The sequence below is a fragment of the Nomascus leucogenys genome, chromosome 18 (genome assembly GCF_006542625.1).
Source record: "Nomascus leucogenys isolate Asia chromosome 18, Asia_NLE_v1, whole genome shotgun sequence".
Taxonomy (NCBI): Eukaryota; Metazoa; Chordata; class Mammalia; order Primates; family Hylobatidae; genus Nomascus; species Nomascus leucogenys.
In genome coordinates this window covers 23,678,236-23,698,241 of record NC_044398.1, presented here as the reverse complement: position 1 = coordinate 23,698,241, position 20,006 = coordinate 23,678,236, and the positions used below count along the sequence as shown (strand labels likewise).

Here is a 20,006-nt window from a genome sequence, read left to right as displayed (position 1 = left end):
CAGGATGGTCTCGATATCCTGACCTCGTGATCTACTCGCCTCAGCCTCCCAAAGTGCTGGGATTACAGGCGTGAGCCACTGCACCCGGCCTGCAGAGGGTATACTTTTTTTTTTTTTTTTTTTTTTGTGAAGGAGTCTCGCTCTTTGACCCAGGCTGGAGTGCAGTGGTGCGATCTCAGCTCACTGCAGGCTCCGCCCCCCGGGGTTCACGCCATTCTCCTGCCTCAGACTCCCGCGTAGCTGGGACTACAGGCGCCCGCCACCTCGCCCGGCTAACTTTTTGTATTTTTAGTAGAGACGGGGTTTCACCGTGTTAGCCAGAATGGTCTCGATCTCCTGACCTCGTGATCCGCCCGCCTCGGCCTCCCAAAGTGCTGGGATTACAGGCGTGAGCCACCGTGCCCGGTGAGGGTATACTTTTAACCACTATGTTCTTTCTACTATCGTGCTGCCTCCCTTAGAAGTCAGTAAATTATACAACTTTAGATCTTTTTGGAAGGGCTAAGTAGCCTGCAGCTGTCATTTCTTGGTTCTTATAATTTGTCAATTATAACAAAGTGAAACGTGCCTTTTTATTTTCTTTCCAACTACTTTTAAACAAATTTTACACAAATTTGTTATACATGACAGTTATCTAAGTTCTTGTGTAGGAAAAATAAGACTTTTTGTCCTTTATCAGCATACAATTCTTCTGTTGTACATGATGTAATAGTTTGAAGCTGCCAAAGTCCAGCCCTCAGGAAATTGTTTGAGTTAAGTAACTATTCGCTGGAGAGCTTAAGATAACCAGCTCATAAATCAACAAATAGCTTGGCCCTTTTTATGGTTGTAGATACTTATCTCTTTCTATTTTCAAGCTTGAATCAGAAGCAAATATTGTTTCCATTGATACAGTCACTATTAGAAAAAGTTGTCAGCAGTATCTCAAGCTAGATATGGCCATTTTGTCAGTTCTTTAAGGAGAGTCAGAATTTATCAGGATGTTGGAATTGGTTGTTCTAGGCTAGGTACCTTCAAACAAAAAGTTTTCTCTTTCAATGAAACTCTCAGTGATTCAATGCCTATTATATTCAACCTCTGTGTGGAATTAAAAAGATGCCCTTGAGATAAAATGTAGTCCACGTACACAAATAACTGTAACATGAGGGAGAATGTGAGTATTGTAATCCAAACCCCACCATGCACTGAGAGCACAGAGGAGGATGAAATAAATTGGGAGATTGGAAAGGTGAGAGGGTGAGAGAATGATCTGGGAAGGCTTTTCCTTGCAGGATAGTTAAGATTTTCAGCAAGAATAAATGGAGAGGAAAGGCATTCCAGAGAGAGGCAATATTAGAGTCAAGACAATGAGAAAGTAAAGGACAGGGTATATTTGTTATACAGAAAGGAGTCTAGTGTACTTGGAGTGGAGGATGAGTGAGAGGCACATAATGGATGATCAATGAAATGTTTGATCAGTGAGTGAATGAGTAGATGAAGCTGGGAATGGTGGTAAGGTCTGGTGATTCTCAAACTTTACGCTGGTGCCAGACATACTTAATTCCATCTTATAATTAGGAATTAATTTTTTTTTTCTTTGAGACGGAGTCTTGCTCTGTCACCAGGCTAGAATGCAGTGGTGCAATCTTGGCTCACTGCAACCTCTGCCTCCCGGGTTCAAGATTCTCCTGCCTCAGCCTCCTGGGACTACAGGCACACGCCACCACTCCCAGCTAATTTTTGTATTTTTAGTAGAGACGGGGTTTCACCATGTTGGCCAGGATGGTCTCGATCTCTTGACCTCGTGATCTGCCCACCTTAGCCTCCTAAAATGCTGGGATTACAGGTGTGAGCCACTGTGCCTGGCCAGGAATTAATTTTATTGGCAGAATATGTGAATATCAAAAATATGCAGCATAAAAATCACAATCATGAAGATGATTCAGTGATATGATTTGGATGTTTGTTCCCTCAAATCTAATGCTGAAATGTGATCCCTAATGTTGGGACCTAGTGGAAGGTATTGGATCATGGGGGTGGATCCCTCATGAATAGCTCAATGATGAGTGAGTTCTCACTCAGTTAATTCACACAAGATCTGGTTGTTTAAGAGAGTCTGAGACCTCCCCCTTGTCTCTCTCGCCATGTGACACCTGGGCTTCCCTTTGCGGTCTGTCATGATCGTAAGCTCCCTGAGGCCTTGCCAGAAGCTGAGCAGATGCTGGTGCCATGCTTCCCATACAGAGTGCAGAACCATGAGCTGATTAACTTCTTTTCTTTATAAATTGCCCAGCCTTGGGTATTTCTTTATAGCAGTGCAAAAATGGCTTAACACAGTCAGTTAGGAGAAAAGGTGTTAAAATAGGTCCAATTGACTGCTTTGATTTTTTTCCTTCTTAATTTTGCTACTATTTGTTCTAGTTTTTGTAGTGCTAGCAGTAGACTAAGTAGGTAAGAAAAAATTATGGGAGAGAAACTTGTGAAAAATCCATCTATTAATTTTCTTTCCTGTGAATTAGAAAAATACCATTGTTCTTTTCCAGCCAAAAGAATATCTCCCTCTAGGAGCCGTTAAATATTTTGAAAAGGGGAGTGACATGGTGTGGAGTGTGTATTAGGAGTCAGGTGGTAGTGACATGTAGGATTAGAGGACTGGCAATGAGTCAGTAATGCGGTGCAGTGGTCCAGAGGTGGTGAAGATCTGAACCTTAGTAGCAGCAGCAGTGAGAATAGAATGAAAGGAAATAGAGATCCACACCAGGCCCTCTGTTTCTAAATAGGAAATAGGTACCAATTATTAACCAGCTTTCATATTGTTAGGATATTATGGGTCTCAATGGTCGGTTATCTCTGGTCTCGAGTCCTTTCACTCTATTTTTAGGGAAAATGTGTTTAAACCCCTATTTTAAGGAAATGATGGTTTATAGATTATTTATAAATTATAGTTAATTTAGAAAATAGAAAAAAGGAAAAAAATCCATAATTTCATCATCCTAACAAGACCACTATCATTTTACATTTACTTACCCCTGATGTTGCCGAGTTTTAAACTTCTCTGTTAATTCATTCTGTGCACATTTAGCTCTGAGAAACAGGTTTCTGAACTAATAAAACAACCCATTAATTGCCATACTGTGATGTTAAACAGTAAACCAAGAGGTTTCACATGTAACCCTCAGTGGACTATAGGATCACAAACTATGTCAACGTCTCTTTTTTTTTTTTTTTTGAGACGAAGTCTCACTCCACTGCCAGGCTGGAGTGCAGTGGCGTGATCTTGGCTCACTGCAACCTCCTACTCCCTGGTTCAAGCAATTCTCCTGCCTCAGCCTCCCGAGTAGCTGGGATTACAGGCACATGCCACCACGCCCGGCTAATTTTTGTATTTTAAGTACAGATGGGGTTTCACTATGTTGTCCAGACTAGTCTCGAACTCCTGACCTCGTGATCTCTCCACCTTGGCCTCCCAAAGTGTTGGCATTACAGGCGTGAGCCACCGTGCCCGGCCACATCTCCTTTTCCTATAAATCTGTCTTGGTCCACCTACCTTTAGACATATAGATATTTATTTCCCAAATGCCTCAATCCCTTTTGGGCCCAAAGTTCCATCTTCTTCAGTGAATTATTTGCATAATTTAAAATGTTTTTTATTTTGAATTTATAGAAAAGTTGCAAAAATAGTTACCTCTAATGATACCATCTTATATAACCATAATACATTTATCAGAACCAGGAATTAATAGTATTGGTACAACACTATTAACTAAAGAGCTTTCCTGAGTTTCACCAGTTTGCCTACCATTATTCTTTTTCCTTTTTTATTTTTAGTTTTTTAAAATTGTAATTTATTTTATTTTTTTTTATTTTTAGAGATGGGGCGTTGCTTTGTCACCCTGGCTGGAGTGCAGTGGCACAGTCATAGCTCACTACAGGCTTGAATTCCCAGGCTCAAAAAGTCCTCCTGCCTCACCCTTCTGAGTAGCTGGGACTACAGGCAAGCATTAGCCTGGCTAATTAAAAAAAATTTTTTTTGGCCTGGTGCAGTGGCTCACGCCTGTAATCCCAGCACTTTGGGAGGCTGAGGCGGGCGGATCACCCAAGGTCAGCAGTTCGAGACCAGCCTGGCCAACATAGTGAAACCCTGTCTCTACTGAAAATACAAAAATTAGCTGGGCGTGGTGGCAGGCGCCTGTAATCCCAGCTACTCCAGAGGCTGAGGCAGGAGAATTGCTTGAACCTGGGAGACTGAGGTTGCAGTGAGCGAAGATCGCGCCATTGTACTCCAGCCTGGGTGACAAGAGCGAGACTTTTTTTCAAAAAAAAAGATTTTCTTTGTTTTTTAGAGACAGGGTCTCACCATCTTGCACAGGCTGCATTGTTCTTTTTCTGTTCCAGGATCCTATCTAGAATCTCACATTGCATTTTAGGTGTTTTTCTTCCTTACTCTTCTGTATTCTGTGAAAGTTTCTTAGTCTTTCTTTGTCTTTTATAACCTTGACATTTTTGTAGAGTATTGATCAATATGAGTTTGAGGGCTATTTGTCAAATATTCCTTAATTTGGATTTGTCTGATATTTTTCTGATGATTGGACTGAGATTATGGTTTAGGCAAGAATACCACAGAAACAATTTTGTGTCCTTTTCAGTGCATCATATCATGGCATTCATGATGTCAATATGTATTGTTACTGGTTATTTTGACCTTGATCACTTGGTTAAGGTAGTTTCTGCTGGGTTTCTCCATTGTGAAGCTACTGTATTTTCCTTTGTAGTTAATAAATGCCTTAGTGGAGATACGTTGATACTGTCATTTTTATTAATGTCATGGAGTTCTCTACACATGGAATTAGTAGTGTCTCCTTAAAGACTTTATTGAACTTTAGTTACTGTGAAATCAATTAGCTTAAAGGGTCCATCTCCTTGGATGGGCGCAGTGGTTCATGCCTGTGCCACCGCGTGGTTCACAACTTTGGGAGGCCGAAGTGGGTGGATCACTTGAGGCCAGGAGTTCAAGACCAGCCTGGCCAACATGGTGAAACCCTGTCTCTACTAAAAGTATAAAAAATAGCTGAGCATGGTGGCGCATGCCTGTAATCCCAGCTACTTGGGAGGCTGAGGTGGGAGAATTGCTTGAACCCGGGAGGTGGAGGTGGCTGTTGCAGTGAGCTGAGATCGTGCCACTGCACTCCAGCCTGGGCAACAGAGCGAGACTCTGTCTCAAAAGAAAAAAAAAAAAAAGTCCTCCTTAGAAACTTCCCACACTTTACACCTGGTTTTATCAAAGGGTTCCCAGGCTTTGCAGGAACAAATTCTATCTAGTCTTCATTGATTTCAGTTCCATTCCAGCTCTGCTCATAATGAATCTCTTATGCTAATAACCTGTAGCTCTCTGGACCTCATTTACCCCACTGTCTCTAAGGGCTCCAGGCTCCTCCTGGCCCAGTGTCCTTCCAGGCCTCATCTCCCTTTATGCACAAGCCAGTTCCATTTGAATGACTACTTTGGGTTTTTTCAGAAACAGAGGCTGAGAGAAGCTGACTTTGTTGGTGAAGAATACAGTGGGGGATAATTAGGGTGGCTGCAGCTGGAGCCTGGTTTATTACTTTGGCCTGAGAAAAATGGTAGCACATTAAGCTGTACTGTGTATACTTGTGAAGGAATCATTCTCTGTATTTCACTAATATAGAGAAAGTGTTTTTTTCTAAAGGTCACCAGCTTCTAGAGGTATGCCTTTAATTCTGGCAACCTTAATCTGTAATGATCTTTTCAATTTAGCCCTGTCGACTGTGGAGTTACTTGCTGTGAGCACAAGAATCCAAAATCCAAATGTGGACCAAATATTATATTTAGATCTATTTAGTTCAAACAAATTTTATACAGTGAATAACATTAGATGTTTCTTTGATTAATAAAATACAAATTTATTAGTATTACTGAATTCAAAGTAGCTTTTTGAATTATGTATTTTCTCAAGTAACATATACTATAAAAGCCCCGTTTATGTTATGTGGATGGGGCAGACTTAGATTCTCTGACACTTGAAGCTTGTACAGTTCAGAGGGCCTCCTTTAAGGAAAATATTTTTTGAAACAGAAAATGAGATATTGGGCCTTGAGAGTCTGTGGAAGAGAAAGAGTCCTGAAGCTTAAGTTTCAGTGGCTTGGTAAATCTGCCTCTGGATATGAGGCACTGCAAAAAGGTTGAGACCCACTGTTTTCCATCATTTCATACATGGAAAGGTTTTTGGCTTACCCACAGGAGGCTAGTGTTTTCAGATTGGGAACAGTGGGACATATAACTTAGTAACTGTGTTACAGAAGGAAATATGTAATAAGATGACATGCTTCCGTCCCAATTTTGGCTTTTTCTTTCCTAGAAGTTTATCATGTTGCCCAGGCTCACCTCGAACTCCAGGCCTCAAGCGATCCACCAGCCTTGTCCTCAAATACTGGGATTTTAGGCACGAGCTACCATTCCCAGCCCAATTTTTTATTTCTTTATGGTAAAATACCTAGGAGTAGGATTGGTAGGTAAAAGTATGGCAAAAGTCCAGCCACGTTTTGCTTAACAACAGGGATGTGTTCTGAGAAATGTGTTGTTAGCTGGTTTTGTCATTGTGTGAATATCATTTAAGTGTATTTGCATAAACCTAGATGATATAGCCTACTACACACCTAGACTATATGATATAGCCTACTGCTGCTATGCTACAAACCTGTATAGTATGTTACTGTACTAAATATAATAGGTACCAGGCATGGTAGCTCAGGCCTGTAATCCCAGCACTTTGGGAGGCTGAGGTGGGAGGATCACCTGAAGTCAGGAGTTGGAGACCAGCCTGGTCAACATGGTGAAACCCCATCTCTACTAAATACAAAAATACAAAAAGTAGCTGAGGGTGATGGTGCGTGCCTGTAATCTCAGCTACTTGGGAGGCTGAGGCAGGAGAATCGCTTGAGCCCAGGAGGCAGAGGTTGCAGTGAGCCAAGATCACACCATTGCACTCCAGCCTGGGCAACAAGAGCAAAACTCTATCTCAAAAATAAATAAATAAATAAATAAATAAATAAATAAATGAAATAGGCAATTGTAACACAATAGTAATAGTTGTGTCCCTAAACATATCTAAACATAGAAAAGGTACAGTAAAAATAAGGTAAGTCCCATAATCCCATAATTTTATGGGACTACCATTGTATATGCGGTCTCTTCTTGACTGAAACATTGTTATGCAGCTCATGACTATATATTTAAGTTTAGAAGTAACTGCCAACTGTGTCATTTTGCATTTCTTTTTCTTTTCTTTTTTTTTTTTTGAAATGGGGTCTTGCTTTTTGCCTAGGTTGGAGTGCAGTGGCTTGATCTTGGCTCACTGCAATGTCCACCTCCTGGTTTCAAGCAATTCTCCTGCCTCAGTGCCCCCTAGGAGCTGGGATTATAGGTGCCTGCCATCGGCTAATTTTTGTATTTTTAGTAGAGACGGGTTTCACCATGTTGGCCAGGCTGGTCTTGAACTCCTGACCCGAGGTGATCCACCAGCCTCAGCCTCCCAAAGTGCTGGGATTACAGGCATGAGCTACTGCACCTGGCCTGTTTTGCATTTCTATAAGCAATGTAGGAGAGTTCCAGTTACTCTGATTCCTCATCGGCACTTGCTGTTGTCAGGTTTAAAATTTTTTTTTGTTTTTGTTTTTAACTATTCTAATAGGTGTATAGTGTAGTTTTAATTTCCATTTCCCTAATGGGTAATAATGTTGAACATCTTTCCATGTGCTTATTTACTATTTGTATATCTTGTTTGGTGAAATGTTCAAATCTTTTGCCCATTAAACAAAATTGGGTAGTTTTTTTTTTTTTTTTTTTTTTTTTTTTTTTTGAGATGGAGTCTTGCTGTGTCATCCAGGCTGGAGTGCAGTGGTGCAATCGCGGCTCACTGCAGCCTCCACCTCCTGGGTTCAAGCGATTCTCCTGCCTCAGCCTCCCAAGTAGCTGAGATTACAGATGTCTGCCACCACACCCAGCTAATTTGTTTGTAATTTTAATAGAGATGGGGTTTCACCATGTTGGCCAGGTTGGTTTTGAACTCCTGACCTCAAGTGATCCACCTGCTTCAGCCTCCAAAAGTGCTGGGATTACAGGCATGAGCCACCGCGCCTGGCCAAAATTGGGTAGTTTTTCTTACTAAGTTTTGAGGATTCTATATATTTTAGATCTAAGTCATTTATCTATTATGTGACTTGCAAATATTTTCTTTTAATCTTTGGCTAATCTTTTCATTCTCTTAACAGTGTCTGCCAAAGAGCAGACGTTCTTATGATGAAGTTCAATTCTATAATTTTTTCCTTTTATACATTATGCTTTTGTTGTATCTAAGGAATCTTTGTCCGGATGCAGTGGCTCACACCTGTAATCCCAGTGCTGTGGGAGGCCGAGGAGGGTGGATCATTTGAGGTCAGGAGTTCAAGTCCAGTCTGGCCAACATGGTGAAACCCCATCTGTACTAAAAATACAAAAATTAGCTGGGCATGGTGGCGCATGCCTGTAATGCCAGCTACTGGGGGAAGGGGGTTGGGGGTGAGGGTGATGGGGCTGAGGAAGGAGAATCACTTGAACTGGGGAGGTGGAGGTTACAGTGAGCTGAGACCATGCCACCGCACTCCAACCTGGGCGACAGAGGGAGACTGTCTCAAAAAAAAAAAAAAAAAAAAGGAATCTTTGCCCAACCAAAGGTTATAAAAAATTTTCTCCTGCCTTCTAGATTTTATAGTTTTAGGTCTTTTGTTTAGGACTGTGATCTATTGAATTATTTTTGTATAAGACGTAAGGTATGGACTCAAGGTTCAGTTTTTTGCATGTGAGTGTCCCAATTGTTCCAACATCATTTGTTGAAAAGACTGTCATTTCTCAATTAAATTGCCTTGGTACTTTCATCAAAAATCAATTGACTGGCTGGGTGCGGTGGCTCACGCCTGTAATCCCAGCACTTTGGGAAGCCGAAGCATGTGGATCACCTGAGGTCAGGGGTTTGAGACCGCTCCTGGTGAAGCCCTGTCTCTACTAAAAATACAAAAATTAGCCGGGCATAGTGGCACATGCCTGTAATCCCAGCTACTGGGGAGGCTGAGGCAGGAGAATTGCTTGAACCTAAGAGGTAGAGGCTGCAGTGAGCCAATATCGCGCGACTGCACTCCAGCCTGGGTGACAGAGTGAGATTCTGCCTCAAAAAAACAAAAAACAAAAAAAAAAACAACAAAAAAACCAAAAAGCAAAACTAGGTAGTGAGAGCCATACAGCTAAAACTATAATTCCCCTCCTCACATATCTTCAGTAAATGGCACTGGAGAAGGATTATGTTGTTTAATGCTATAGCTACAATTTAAGTGAAATGTTTTTGGTGTTAGTATTTCTCTGGACCACTTATTACTGCCTCTCTTGTCTGGTCCTTTATGCTCTCACTTCTAGTTGGTGACACACCTAGAACAGGTCTGAGAACTTACTGCTTTACCCTACATAATACTGCCATTCAGAGCCTGAGAATCTTTGCTACTGCGTTTTTCTCCTTTTGCTCCCTGTACTCAGGAGTGTGTGTCATAGGGCAGGCCGAGTTTCAGTTAGCTCCTAATGTGGATATTGGAAACCCCACCTGCCTGCCAAGTCCTTTTGGCTGTGAGCAAAGTGGAGGCTTGGTACTTGTCATTCCTTTGCAGCAGTTGAGCTGAAGGAATGCTGCATGGCTTGCTGGAAGTTGCTTAGTGGCCTTGAGTGGGGTGTGTATGAGGGTGTGTGTAGAAAGATGAGGGTCTTATAGTCTGTGTAGGAGATATGGGTTCTTTTCTGGTGTCATGTTAATCATCAGGCAGTATTTATTGACTGCCTCCTTATGACTAGCACTGTAATAGGAGCTTTTGGAATAGAATAATAAAATATATAATTGATTCATAGTTTAATAGTCAAAGATTTCTAGCTCTGCCACTTACCAGTGTTGAATTGGGCAAGTTAATGTCTTTAAGCCTCTCTTTACTTTTCTGTAAAATGGAAGTATTAATAGCTATCTGATAGGACTGTTGTGAATATTAAATAAAGGACATAAGTATCATGTTTAGCACATACCTGACTGTAGTTACTATTTCATTTCATGTAGTCATATTATGACAGATACGATATAAAACAGAGAGTAATAAAAATAGAGAATAATGTGACAGTAGACTGTATAATCAAATACTTTAATTGTGACATGTAGATTATAAATAGTCTGGGAATTTACAGAAGGGAAGGAACAGTCTTATGCAACCATTTAATATTCCTGTACCTCAGTTTTTCCATTGGACATGCTGTAGACAATGCTAGGTGATCTCCCAGAGAATGATTAAGATGTTAAAGCATTTTTGCGTTTTTAGATGGTGCACATGATGGTGAGAAGGAAGGGAGAATGAGGAATTGTTGATCTTGGCAAATTTAACACTTAACATTTAAAAATTTTTCCTTATGCAGATGGACATGGCAGCCTTATAGGAAAACTTAAAGCTGGAGATGTGGTGATTTCCTTCCAGGGAACATACTTGCTTTGGTATTACTCTCTGTTGCCTCACTGGCATTTTAATTAGTTGAAAACTAAAGTTGGTCAATGGATTGCCTCTGATCGTGAGCCCTTGGATATAATCTGGAGATTAAGTGATTTGTAACCCAAATTATCTCTCTGATCCTCTGGCAAAAATCAAACAAACAAACAGGGCAGGAGAAGATTTAGTTCTCTTGGACTGCATGTTAAGGACATGTGGTTTACTCACCATCAGTGTTTTCTGGATGGAACATCTTTACTCAGAAAAGATCTTAGACTGCTAACATGGCCTTCCCACCTTTAAGCAGGTTTTCATAAGCATGTTCATGGAAAACACCTTTTAAAAAGTGCTTTATTCACAATGTCCAAAAGAAACTGTTTCAGTTCCTAGTTTGTGTGTGCTTACTTGGTGATTTGTTTTGTGTTAGCCTGATACTGGAAAGTTTGTATTTGGTTTTTATTTCTATCCAGATCAACTTTCTTCTGCTTCAAGAAAATTTCAGAGAATTTTTCCCCTGAAAGTAAAGCTGTTCTTGCCTTTTTTTTCCATCTCTTTAGTTTGGGTGTCTCTCTTTTTTTCTTTTTTTTTTGGCATTGTTTGCCAAGGTTTCAAGTTTATAGTGAGAGGTGAGGCAACGTTGATCTTGGCAGAACAGTCCAAAGCCAGTAGAGTCATTAAGTGACGCAAGCTTTTGATTTTTTTTATTTCTGTTAAAGCTCTCTGACACAGCTGGCTATTCTAGTCCCAGAAGAAAGAGGAGAGACTTGCTGAAGATCTGGATGGGACAATAGAAGTTTGGGGCACATTAAAAAGAAGCAGCAAGAACATCAACAAAAACCTCAGATGATTCAAACAGGCTTCTTCTTGGCTTTGTGGAACCTTTTGCAGTTGCTCAGAATTTGAGTTTTTGCTTCAGAGGATGATGATACAAGGCAATAGAGGGCGAGGAGGATTATGTTGGATTCTTGCTTATCTGTCTGCCTCTCCTTCCAGTTGGAAAAATCTTCAGTCCATAAGAAGCATTATCAAAAAGCCTGAAGAACACATCTTACCCTGATCCTGGATGCTGTTGGAGTTGAGAATTACATCCACTTCACCAGGACTTTATGGAGGCTGTTCAAGAAAAATAGAAGGAAGCAATACTTAAGGATTTCTCTGTTTGCATTAGTCCTGTGCCATGTTACATTTTGGAGATTGTTTGGAACAAGTGAGGGAGGGCTCTGTCATCTTGATCTAGGAGGATACCTGAGTCCCTTGACTACACAGATATTTGGAAGGTGGTAAACTCAAAATCTTCCAAAATAAATTGACTAAATTCTGGATTCCCTTTCCTTTTAGAACTTTAGCAGACAGAAATTCCTGCCAAAAAGGCACAAATCCTTCTCCGTTTTTTTTTTTTTTTTCAGGCTAAATGTGAACAATAATGTCTTGGAAGAGAAATTATTTTTCAGGGGGTCGTGGTAGTGTACAAGGGATGTTTGCACCTCGAAGCTCAACCTCCATAGCCCCCAGCAAAGGCCTCAGCAATGAGCCAGGGCAAAACAGCTGCTTCCTCAACAGTGCCCTGCAGGTAAGGGTAATTTCTTTATTTTTGGTGAACTTTGACTTTTAATTGCTGATGCTGTATTTCTGATAACTCTTTTTAAATAAAATGCTTGATAGTCTCTGTTTGAGGTTAGTAACCTGAGATAATTTTTACATTTATCTGTGTGATCTTTGGCAGGTCACTTTATCTCTTTTAATCTCAATTACCTCATTTGTAAAAAAGAGGGATTAATAATGATAAGAGAAATAATAATAACTGTAACTACTATTATTTACATGCCTAAAGGGAGGTAAATGGACCAGGTGATCTTTCAGGCGGAGTCTTGCTCTGTCGCCCAGGCTGGAGTGCAGTGGCGTGATCTTGGCTCACTGCAACCTCCACCTCCCAGGTTCAAGTGATTCTCTTGCCTCAGCCTCCCGAGTAGCTGGGACTACAGGCTACAGGCACCCACCACCACGCTCGGCTAATTTGTGTGTTTTTAGTAGAGACAGGGTTTCACCATATTGGCCAGGCTTGTCTCGAACTCCTGACCTTGTGATCCACCTGCCTTGGCCTCCCAAAGTGCTGGGATTACAGGCATGAGCCACTGCGCCTGGCCTATCTTTCTATTTATCAGCTTTTTTTCCTGAACAGTCTCTACCAGTTCCTATTTTTCTTTTTCTTTTTTTTTGACAATCTCACTCTATTGCCCAGGCTGGAGTATAGTGGCCCAATCACAGCTCCTGCAGCCTTGACCTCCAGGGCTCAGGTGATCCTACTGCCTCAGTCTCCTGAGTAGCTGGGACCATGGGTGATCTCAGCTCACTGCAACCTCTGCCTCTTAGGTTCAAGCAATTCTCATGCCTCAGCCACCCAAGTAGGTGGAATTACAGGTGTGCATCACCACACCCAGCTAATTTTTGTATTTTTAGTGGAGACAGGGTTTTACCATGTTGGGCAGGCTGGTCTTGAACTCCTAGCCTCAAGTGATCCACCTGCCTCAGCCTCCCAAAGTGCTGGGATTACAGGCGTCTGGCCTGTTTTCTGTTTCTCCTTTTGGGAGCAAGGTGTGTTGTCCTTGTTGCTTTTCTCTAGTATAGAAGCAAAATTCTTTCCAAAAGTCAAAGACTTTCAGGTGTGTTAATCTCGTCTCTTAATATTCAGGCTTTTGGCCCACGTATTGAATGGAGTCTAGTCTTTGTCCAACTTATCTCCTCCCTTTGAGCTCTCCTGTTTTGGCTCATAACTAGTGTCTAGTCAGATACACTTGAACAGAGCTAGGGGAAAGTAAATTCCCTTAAGGTGATTATCTACCCTACATTTTCACTTTCACTGTTGCTTGCCACTTGACTGATCTTAGAATCCCAAAGCTTTCTGTCTGCTCTGCCCAGTCACGCCCATAGCATGTTAAGTTCATCCCCCTTGGCCTAACTTTCTTTTTTTTATTTTATTTTATTTTATTTATTTATTTTTTAAATGTTATTGGCTTATTTTATTAATTTTGCACACAAAAACAATAAACATTTTCTAAAAATACATGCAAACAAAAAGATGCGTATCAAACATATTAGGAAGGTTACACATGGGAAGTCGGGGAATAGAAATGGGGGGTGGGAGTTAAATGAGAGAGGGACTTTATATGGATCAGTGATAATAACTCAATCCTCTATTTGACAAAGAAGAGGGAGAAGGAAGAGGAAGAAAAAGAAAGTGGGATAAAGGATCAGAAAGGGAGGAAAATAGAAAAAATTAGAGTATGACTCCAGGGTAGACCTGTTTTGTTGTCACTGAGTTGGTTGGTTGGTTTGTCTGTTGTATTTTTCATGTTTCGCCAAGTTGGCCAGACTGGTCTCGAACTCCTAGCCCGAAGTGATCAACCCGCCTCGCCCCCCAGAGTGCCGGGACCACAGGCGTGAGCCACCACGTCCAGCCCCCACATTGCTTCTGGCCTCCGTGGTAGACCTCCCAGACGGAGTGGCCGGGCAGAGGCGCTCCTCACTTCTTCCCGGACGGGGCGGCCAGGCAGAGGCGCTCCTCACTTCCCAGACGGAGCGGCCGGGCAGAGGCGCTCCTCACTTCTTCCCAGACGGGCGGCCAGGCAGAGGCGCTCCTCACTTCCCAGGCGGGGCGGCCGGGCAGAGGCGCTCCTCACCTCCCAGACGATGGGTGGCCGGGCAGAGGCGCTCCTCACCTCCCAGACGATGGGTGGCCGGGCAGAGGCGCGCCTCACTTCCCAGATAGGGAGGCCGGGCAGAGGGGCGGCCGGGCTGAGACGCTCCCCACCTCTCAGACGGGGCGGCAGCCGGGCAGGGGCTGCAATCCCAGCACCCTGGTAGGCCAAGGCAGGCGGCTGGGAGGCGGAGGCTGCTGCGAGCCCAGACCACGCCACCGCACTCCAGCCCGGGCAACACCGAGCACCGGGTGAGCGAGACTCCGTCTGCAGTCCCAGTACCTCGGGAGGCTGAGGCGGGCAGAGCACTCGGCGTCAGGAGCTGGCGACCAGCGTGGCCAACATGGCGAACGCGCGCCTGCAGCCAAAGGAGAAAAAGCAGGCCGGCGCGGGCAGCAGCGAGCCGAGTAGCTTGCAGCCTGGGCCACAGAGGGAAAGAAAGAAAGAAAGAAAGAGAGAGAGAGAGGGAGGGAGGAAGGAAGGAAGGAAGGGAGGAAGGGGCCTAACTTTCAAGTAATTACTTTCTCTTCTTTTCTGCTCTTCAGTGTAAAAGTAAATGAAATTTGCCACCCAAGATAATTATACTTGGGTAAAATATTAGCTTGACTCCTCAGATGTTATGAGAAAATGGGTTGCTATGAGAGAAGACAAGATATTTAGTATAAAGAACAGTGGTCTTGAGCATTAGGAGGAGACCTGGGTTCTAGTTTTAGCCATTCTGTAGACTAGTCTTGTGACTTTGTACAGGTAATAGTGTCTGAGTTTCCTCATTCATAATACAAGAATGTTGCCAAGCTTATCTAGGTAATAAAAGTTTCATGCTCTTTCTCAGTTTTTATTTATTTATTTTTGAGACAGAGTCTCACTCAGTCGCCCAGGCTGGAGTGCAGTGGTGGGATCTCAGCTCACTGCCACCTCCGCCTCTTGGGTTCAAGCGATTCTCCTGCCTTAGCCTCCTAAGTAGCTGGGATTACAGGCCGTGCGCCACTGCACTGGGCTAATTTTTGTACTTCTAGTAGAGATGGGGTTTCGCCATGTTGGCTGGACTGGTCTTGAACTCCTGACCTCAGGTAATCTGCCCACCTCGGCCTCCCAAAGTGCTGGGCTTACAGGCGTGAGCCACTGCGCCCAGCCTCTTTCTCAGTTTTTAAGTTTTTATTTGAAAACAATAAAAAAAAATTCTGCGCTGGTAAGCCTATAGAAAAAATTTAAGTGCTTTCCCTAATTATTACCCAAATTTCATGTAGTTAGGTGGAGTTGGTTAGGTTTTTGTCCTGGATGATGCATATTAGTTTTCTTTCTTCATTTCTTTCTTTTTTTTTGGAGCCAGAGGTCTCACTCTGTTGCCAAGGCTAGAGTGCACTGGTGTAATCATAGCTCACTGCAGCCTTAACATCCTGAGCTCAAGCAATCCTCCCACCTCAGCCTCCCTAGTAGCTAGGACTACAGACACATGCTACCACACGTGGCTAATTTTTTTTTTTAATTGTTTGTGGAGAGAGGGTCTTACTATAATTGCCTAGGCTGGTCTTGAACTCCTGGGCTCCAATGATCCTCCTGCGTTGTCCTCCCAAAGTTCTGGGATTATAGGCATGAGCCACCACACCTGGCCACATATTAGTTTTTTTAGTTACTTTTTATCCTGATAATACTTTTGTGATTTAGAAGCAGGCAAAATAAGGCATTGATATAAATGTGTTTGTTTACCCGTGTCTTGGCCATAGTCCCATTTTTGTGATTTTTTTTTCTGTGTGGTCTATTTGTATTGTCAGTTGAAATAATACTATTTATGATTTTCCATTCTAATTTCCAGTGCCATATACAATACATAATATATATATACACATACATATTTCTGTATCCATACTTAATGATTGAGGCATTGATGGTTTTAGAGTCCCTATTATAATCATGTTCCATGTTGAAAATAATTGTTGTTATGAGCTAATATTCTAACTTTTGGTTTCAAAGCTGTTTGCCACGGATGAGTTGAACCTATTACATTTGCTATAAAAAGATGTTATTTACTTGGGAGCATAGCCAGTTTCAAAGAACTTTTAGAGTATGTATCTTGAGACATATAAGTAAGAAGAAGCTCCAGAGGTATGCTGTCATCTGGGGCTCCAGAAATTATGCTTTTTCATATATTATGACATTAAATGTTTTCCTAGCAAGGGGGAGCTTCCTAAGGCATTATGCTATATACTACGTCATTTCTTTTTTAACTAAAAATTGCAGTTTATTCAGATTTCCTTAGTTTTTACCTGGTGTCCTTTCCTGACCCAAGATTTCATCCAGGATACCACATTTAGATTTACTTGTCATGTCTTCTTAGGCTCCTCTTAGCTGTGACATTTTCTCAGAATGTTTATGTTTTTGATAATCTTTGACAGTTTTGAGGAGTACTGATCAAGTATTTTTTTGGATATCCCCCTTCCCCTATTGGAATTTGTCTAATGCATTTCTCATGATTATACTAGGGTAATAGGTTTTGGGGAGGAAGATCACAAAAGTATAGTGCCATTCTCAACACATCACATCAAGAGTATATACTATAACATGATTTATCACTGTTAATATCATTTTTTTTCCCATTTCAACAAAAGCATAAAAATCATTATTTTTTACCCTATTGACTTAAGGAGATCACACTTCTCTAAGAAATGTCTGAAAATTGAGAGTTCTAACAAAGATAAAATTCCACACTACAGCTCACATTTCTACAGTTCACATTTCTTTTTTTTTCTGATCATTTTATTTTTTATTTTTAATTTTTTTTTGCACACAAAACAATAAACATTTTTTAAAAGTACATACAAACAAAAAGATGCATATCAAACATATTAGGAAGGTTGCACATGGGAAGGCGGGGAATAGAAATGGGGGGTGGGAATTAAAGAAAATAAATGAGAGAGGGACTTTGTATGGATCAATGATAATAACTGAATCCTCTATTTGACAAAAAAGAAGGAGAAGGAAGAGGAAGAATAAGAAAGTGGGATAAAGGATCAGAAAGGGAGGAAAATAGAAAAAAATTAGAGTATGACTCCAGGGTAGACCTGTTTTGTTGTCGCTTGGTTGGTTGGTTGGTCAGTTGTATTTTTCATATGTTTCGCCATGTTGGCCAGGCTGGTCTCGAACTCCTAGCCTCAAGTGATCAACCCGCCTCGGCTTTCCAGAATACTGGGACTACAGGCATGAGCCACCATGTCCAGCCCCCACATTGCTTCTGGCCTCTGTGGTAGACCTCCCAGACGGGGTGGCCAGGCAGAGGCGCTCCTCACTTCCCAGACGGGGCGGCCGGGCAGAGGTGCTCCTCACATCCCAGAAGGGGCGGCCGGGCAGAGGCGCTCCTCACTTCCCAGACGGGGCAGCCGCGCAGAGGTGCTCCTCACTTCCCAGACGGGGCGGCCGGGCAGAGGCGCTCCTCACTTCCCAGACGGGGCGGCTGGGTAGAGGCGCTCCTCACTTCTTCCCAGACTGGGCGGCTGGGCAGAGGCGCTCCTCACTTCTTCCCAGACGGGGCGGCCGGGCAGAGACGCTCCTCACTTCCTAGATGGGCTGGCGGCCGGGCAGAGGGGCTCCTCACTTCCCGGACGGGGCGGCCGGACAGAGGCGCTCCTCACATCCCAGACGATGGGTGGCCGGGCAGAGGCACTCCTCACTTCCCAGACGGGGCGGCCGGGCAGAGGCGCTCCTCACTTCCCAGACAGGGTGGCCAGGCAGAGGCGCTCTTCACATCCCAGAAGGGGCGGCCGGGCAGAGGCGCTCCTCACTTCTTCCCAGATGGGGCGGCCGGGCAGAAGCGCTCCTCACTTCCCAGACGGGGTGGCCGGGCAGAGGCTGCAATCCCAGCACCCTGGGAGGCCAGGTGGGAGGCGGAGGCTGCAGCGAGTCAAGACCACGCCACCGCATTCCAGCCCGGGCAACACCGAGCACCGAGTGAGCGAGCCTCCGTCTGCAGTCCCAGCACCTCGGGAGGCCGAGGCGGGCAGACCACTGGAGGTCAGGAGCTGGAGACCAGGCTGGCCGACATGGTGAAACCGCGCCTCCAGCCAAAGGAGAAAAACCAGGGAGGGGTGGTGGCGCGCGCTGGCAATCTCAGGCAGCCCGCAGGCCAGGGCAGGAGCATCATGGGAGCCGGAGGCAGGGAGTGGGCAGCGAGCCGAGTGGACTCCAGCCTGGGCCACAGAGGGAAGAAAAGAAAGAAAGGAAGGAAGGAAGGGAGGGAGGGAGGAAGGGTTCACATTTCTAATATAAGTTTTAAAATATTCTGTCTTTTCTTGTGTGAATCATTAATATAAATCCTTATTCTTCAGCTTTAACCCATAAATTTCCTCTTCAGGATCATATTTGATGTATGTCATGTCATATTTTAACTGTATTACCTTCACTTTACATTCAAATTAATATCTTTCCCAGAATGTGACCATTTATTTTTCTTGTTAGATACCTCACCTTTTTTCACATTTGTTTTAATATACTAGAATGAAGTTTTCTTTTGGGAATAAAGACATCTTCTGCAGTCATTACCTATGTTTGCTTGAACTCTTTACTTTAAAATTAAATGGTGGCTTTTTATAGAGTAATGAAATATTTTCCTTTTCTCATCAGGTTTTGTGGCACTTGGATATCTTCCGACGTAGCTTTAGGCAGCTTACAACTCACAAGTGCATGGGAGATTCCTGCATCTTTTGCGCTCTCAAGGTAAGTACTTCCAATTAGTTTCTTCTCACTACCATTGGGCGGCCAAATGGTCAATGTCAAGGTGGTTTGGTTAATCAGGATGATGCCAAAGAATTTGTTACTGAATTATCTACCTGTGGTTTAGTGCAAAAATGGATATGATTGGTTTGCTTGCTTCAAAGAATTAGTACTTGGCTTGGGTAGTCTCTTTTACTGAACCTTCTTTGCTTATGCAGCTCTGTTTGATGTGATAGAATACTATGCAAGTATGCTTCTCCTTTTTTTTTTTTTTTTTGAGATGGAGTCTCACTGTCACCCAGTCTGGAGTGCACTGGTGCGATCTCAGCTCACTGCAACCTCTGCCTCCTGGGTTCAAGCAATTCTCCTGTCTCAGCCTCCTGAGTAGCTGGGATTATAGGCGCGTGCCACCATACTTGATTAATTTTTGTATTTTTAGTAGAGACGGGGTTTCGCCGTGTTGGCCAGGCTGGTCTCAAACTCCTGACTTCAGGTGATCCGCCTGCCTCAGCCTCCTAAAGCGCTGGGATTACAGGCGTGAGCCATTGCGCCCAGCCTGCTTCTACTTTGAGTGTTTATTTGAAAAGCTAATTCTAAATTTTCATTTTAAAAGAAGATGCAACTAGGTGTTTTTAACGTAATTAATTTTGTTAAAGCTAAATTTAGCAATAAACTCTTCCTATTGATAAATGCCAGTACAACGGGTGAGGTGGCACGTGTCTGTAATCCCAGCCTTTGGGAGGTCAAGGTGGGAGGATTGCTTGAGCTTAAAAGTTAAAAGCTGCAGTTCTGATCACACCACTGCACTCCAGCCTGGGCGACACAGTGAGACCCTGGCTCAAAAAAAAAAAAAAAAAAAAGAAAAAAGAAAGAAAAAGGAAAAGAGAATAATGCCAGTACTAACATTTTTCTATTCCCTAGTTTCCCATTACCACACTTAAATGATTCTTTTATACCAGTTCTCTACCCCATGTATTGTTTAGTTTTAAGTTTTTCATTTCTGTTTTTTTTTCTTCCCCACCTGTTTCCAAGTTTTTCATTTCTGAATAAAATGAAACCAGAGATTTCT

At 42.9% G+C, this 20,006-nt stretch overlaps 1 protein-coding gene across 25 annotated transcripts in view; it reads left to right on the top strand.

The window, feature by feature from the left end:
- The window catches only part of USP54 (ubiquitin specific peptidase 54), a 138,854-nt gene that overhangs the window by 41,272 nt on the left and 77,576 nt on the right, over positions 1-20,006 (top strand). For 18 of the 25 annotated variants that reach the window (XR_004026714.1, XR_004026712.1, XR_004026713.1 and 15 more), the window contains exons 1-2: positions 9,183-12,108; positions 18,848-18,940. Coding sequence is in view for 20 of the 25 variants with exons in the window: in XM_030798231.1 (XP_030654091.1) it covers positions 11,962-12,108; positions 18,848-18,940 (240 nt within the window). In the remaining 5 variants the exon portion in view is untranslated. Of the gene's footprint in view, positions 1-9,182; positions 12,109-18,847; positions 18,941-20,006 lie in introns of those variants that run through there. The other 7 variants (XM_030798218.1, XM_030798232.1, XM_030798217.1 and 4 more) reach the window with 5 other exon arrangements.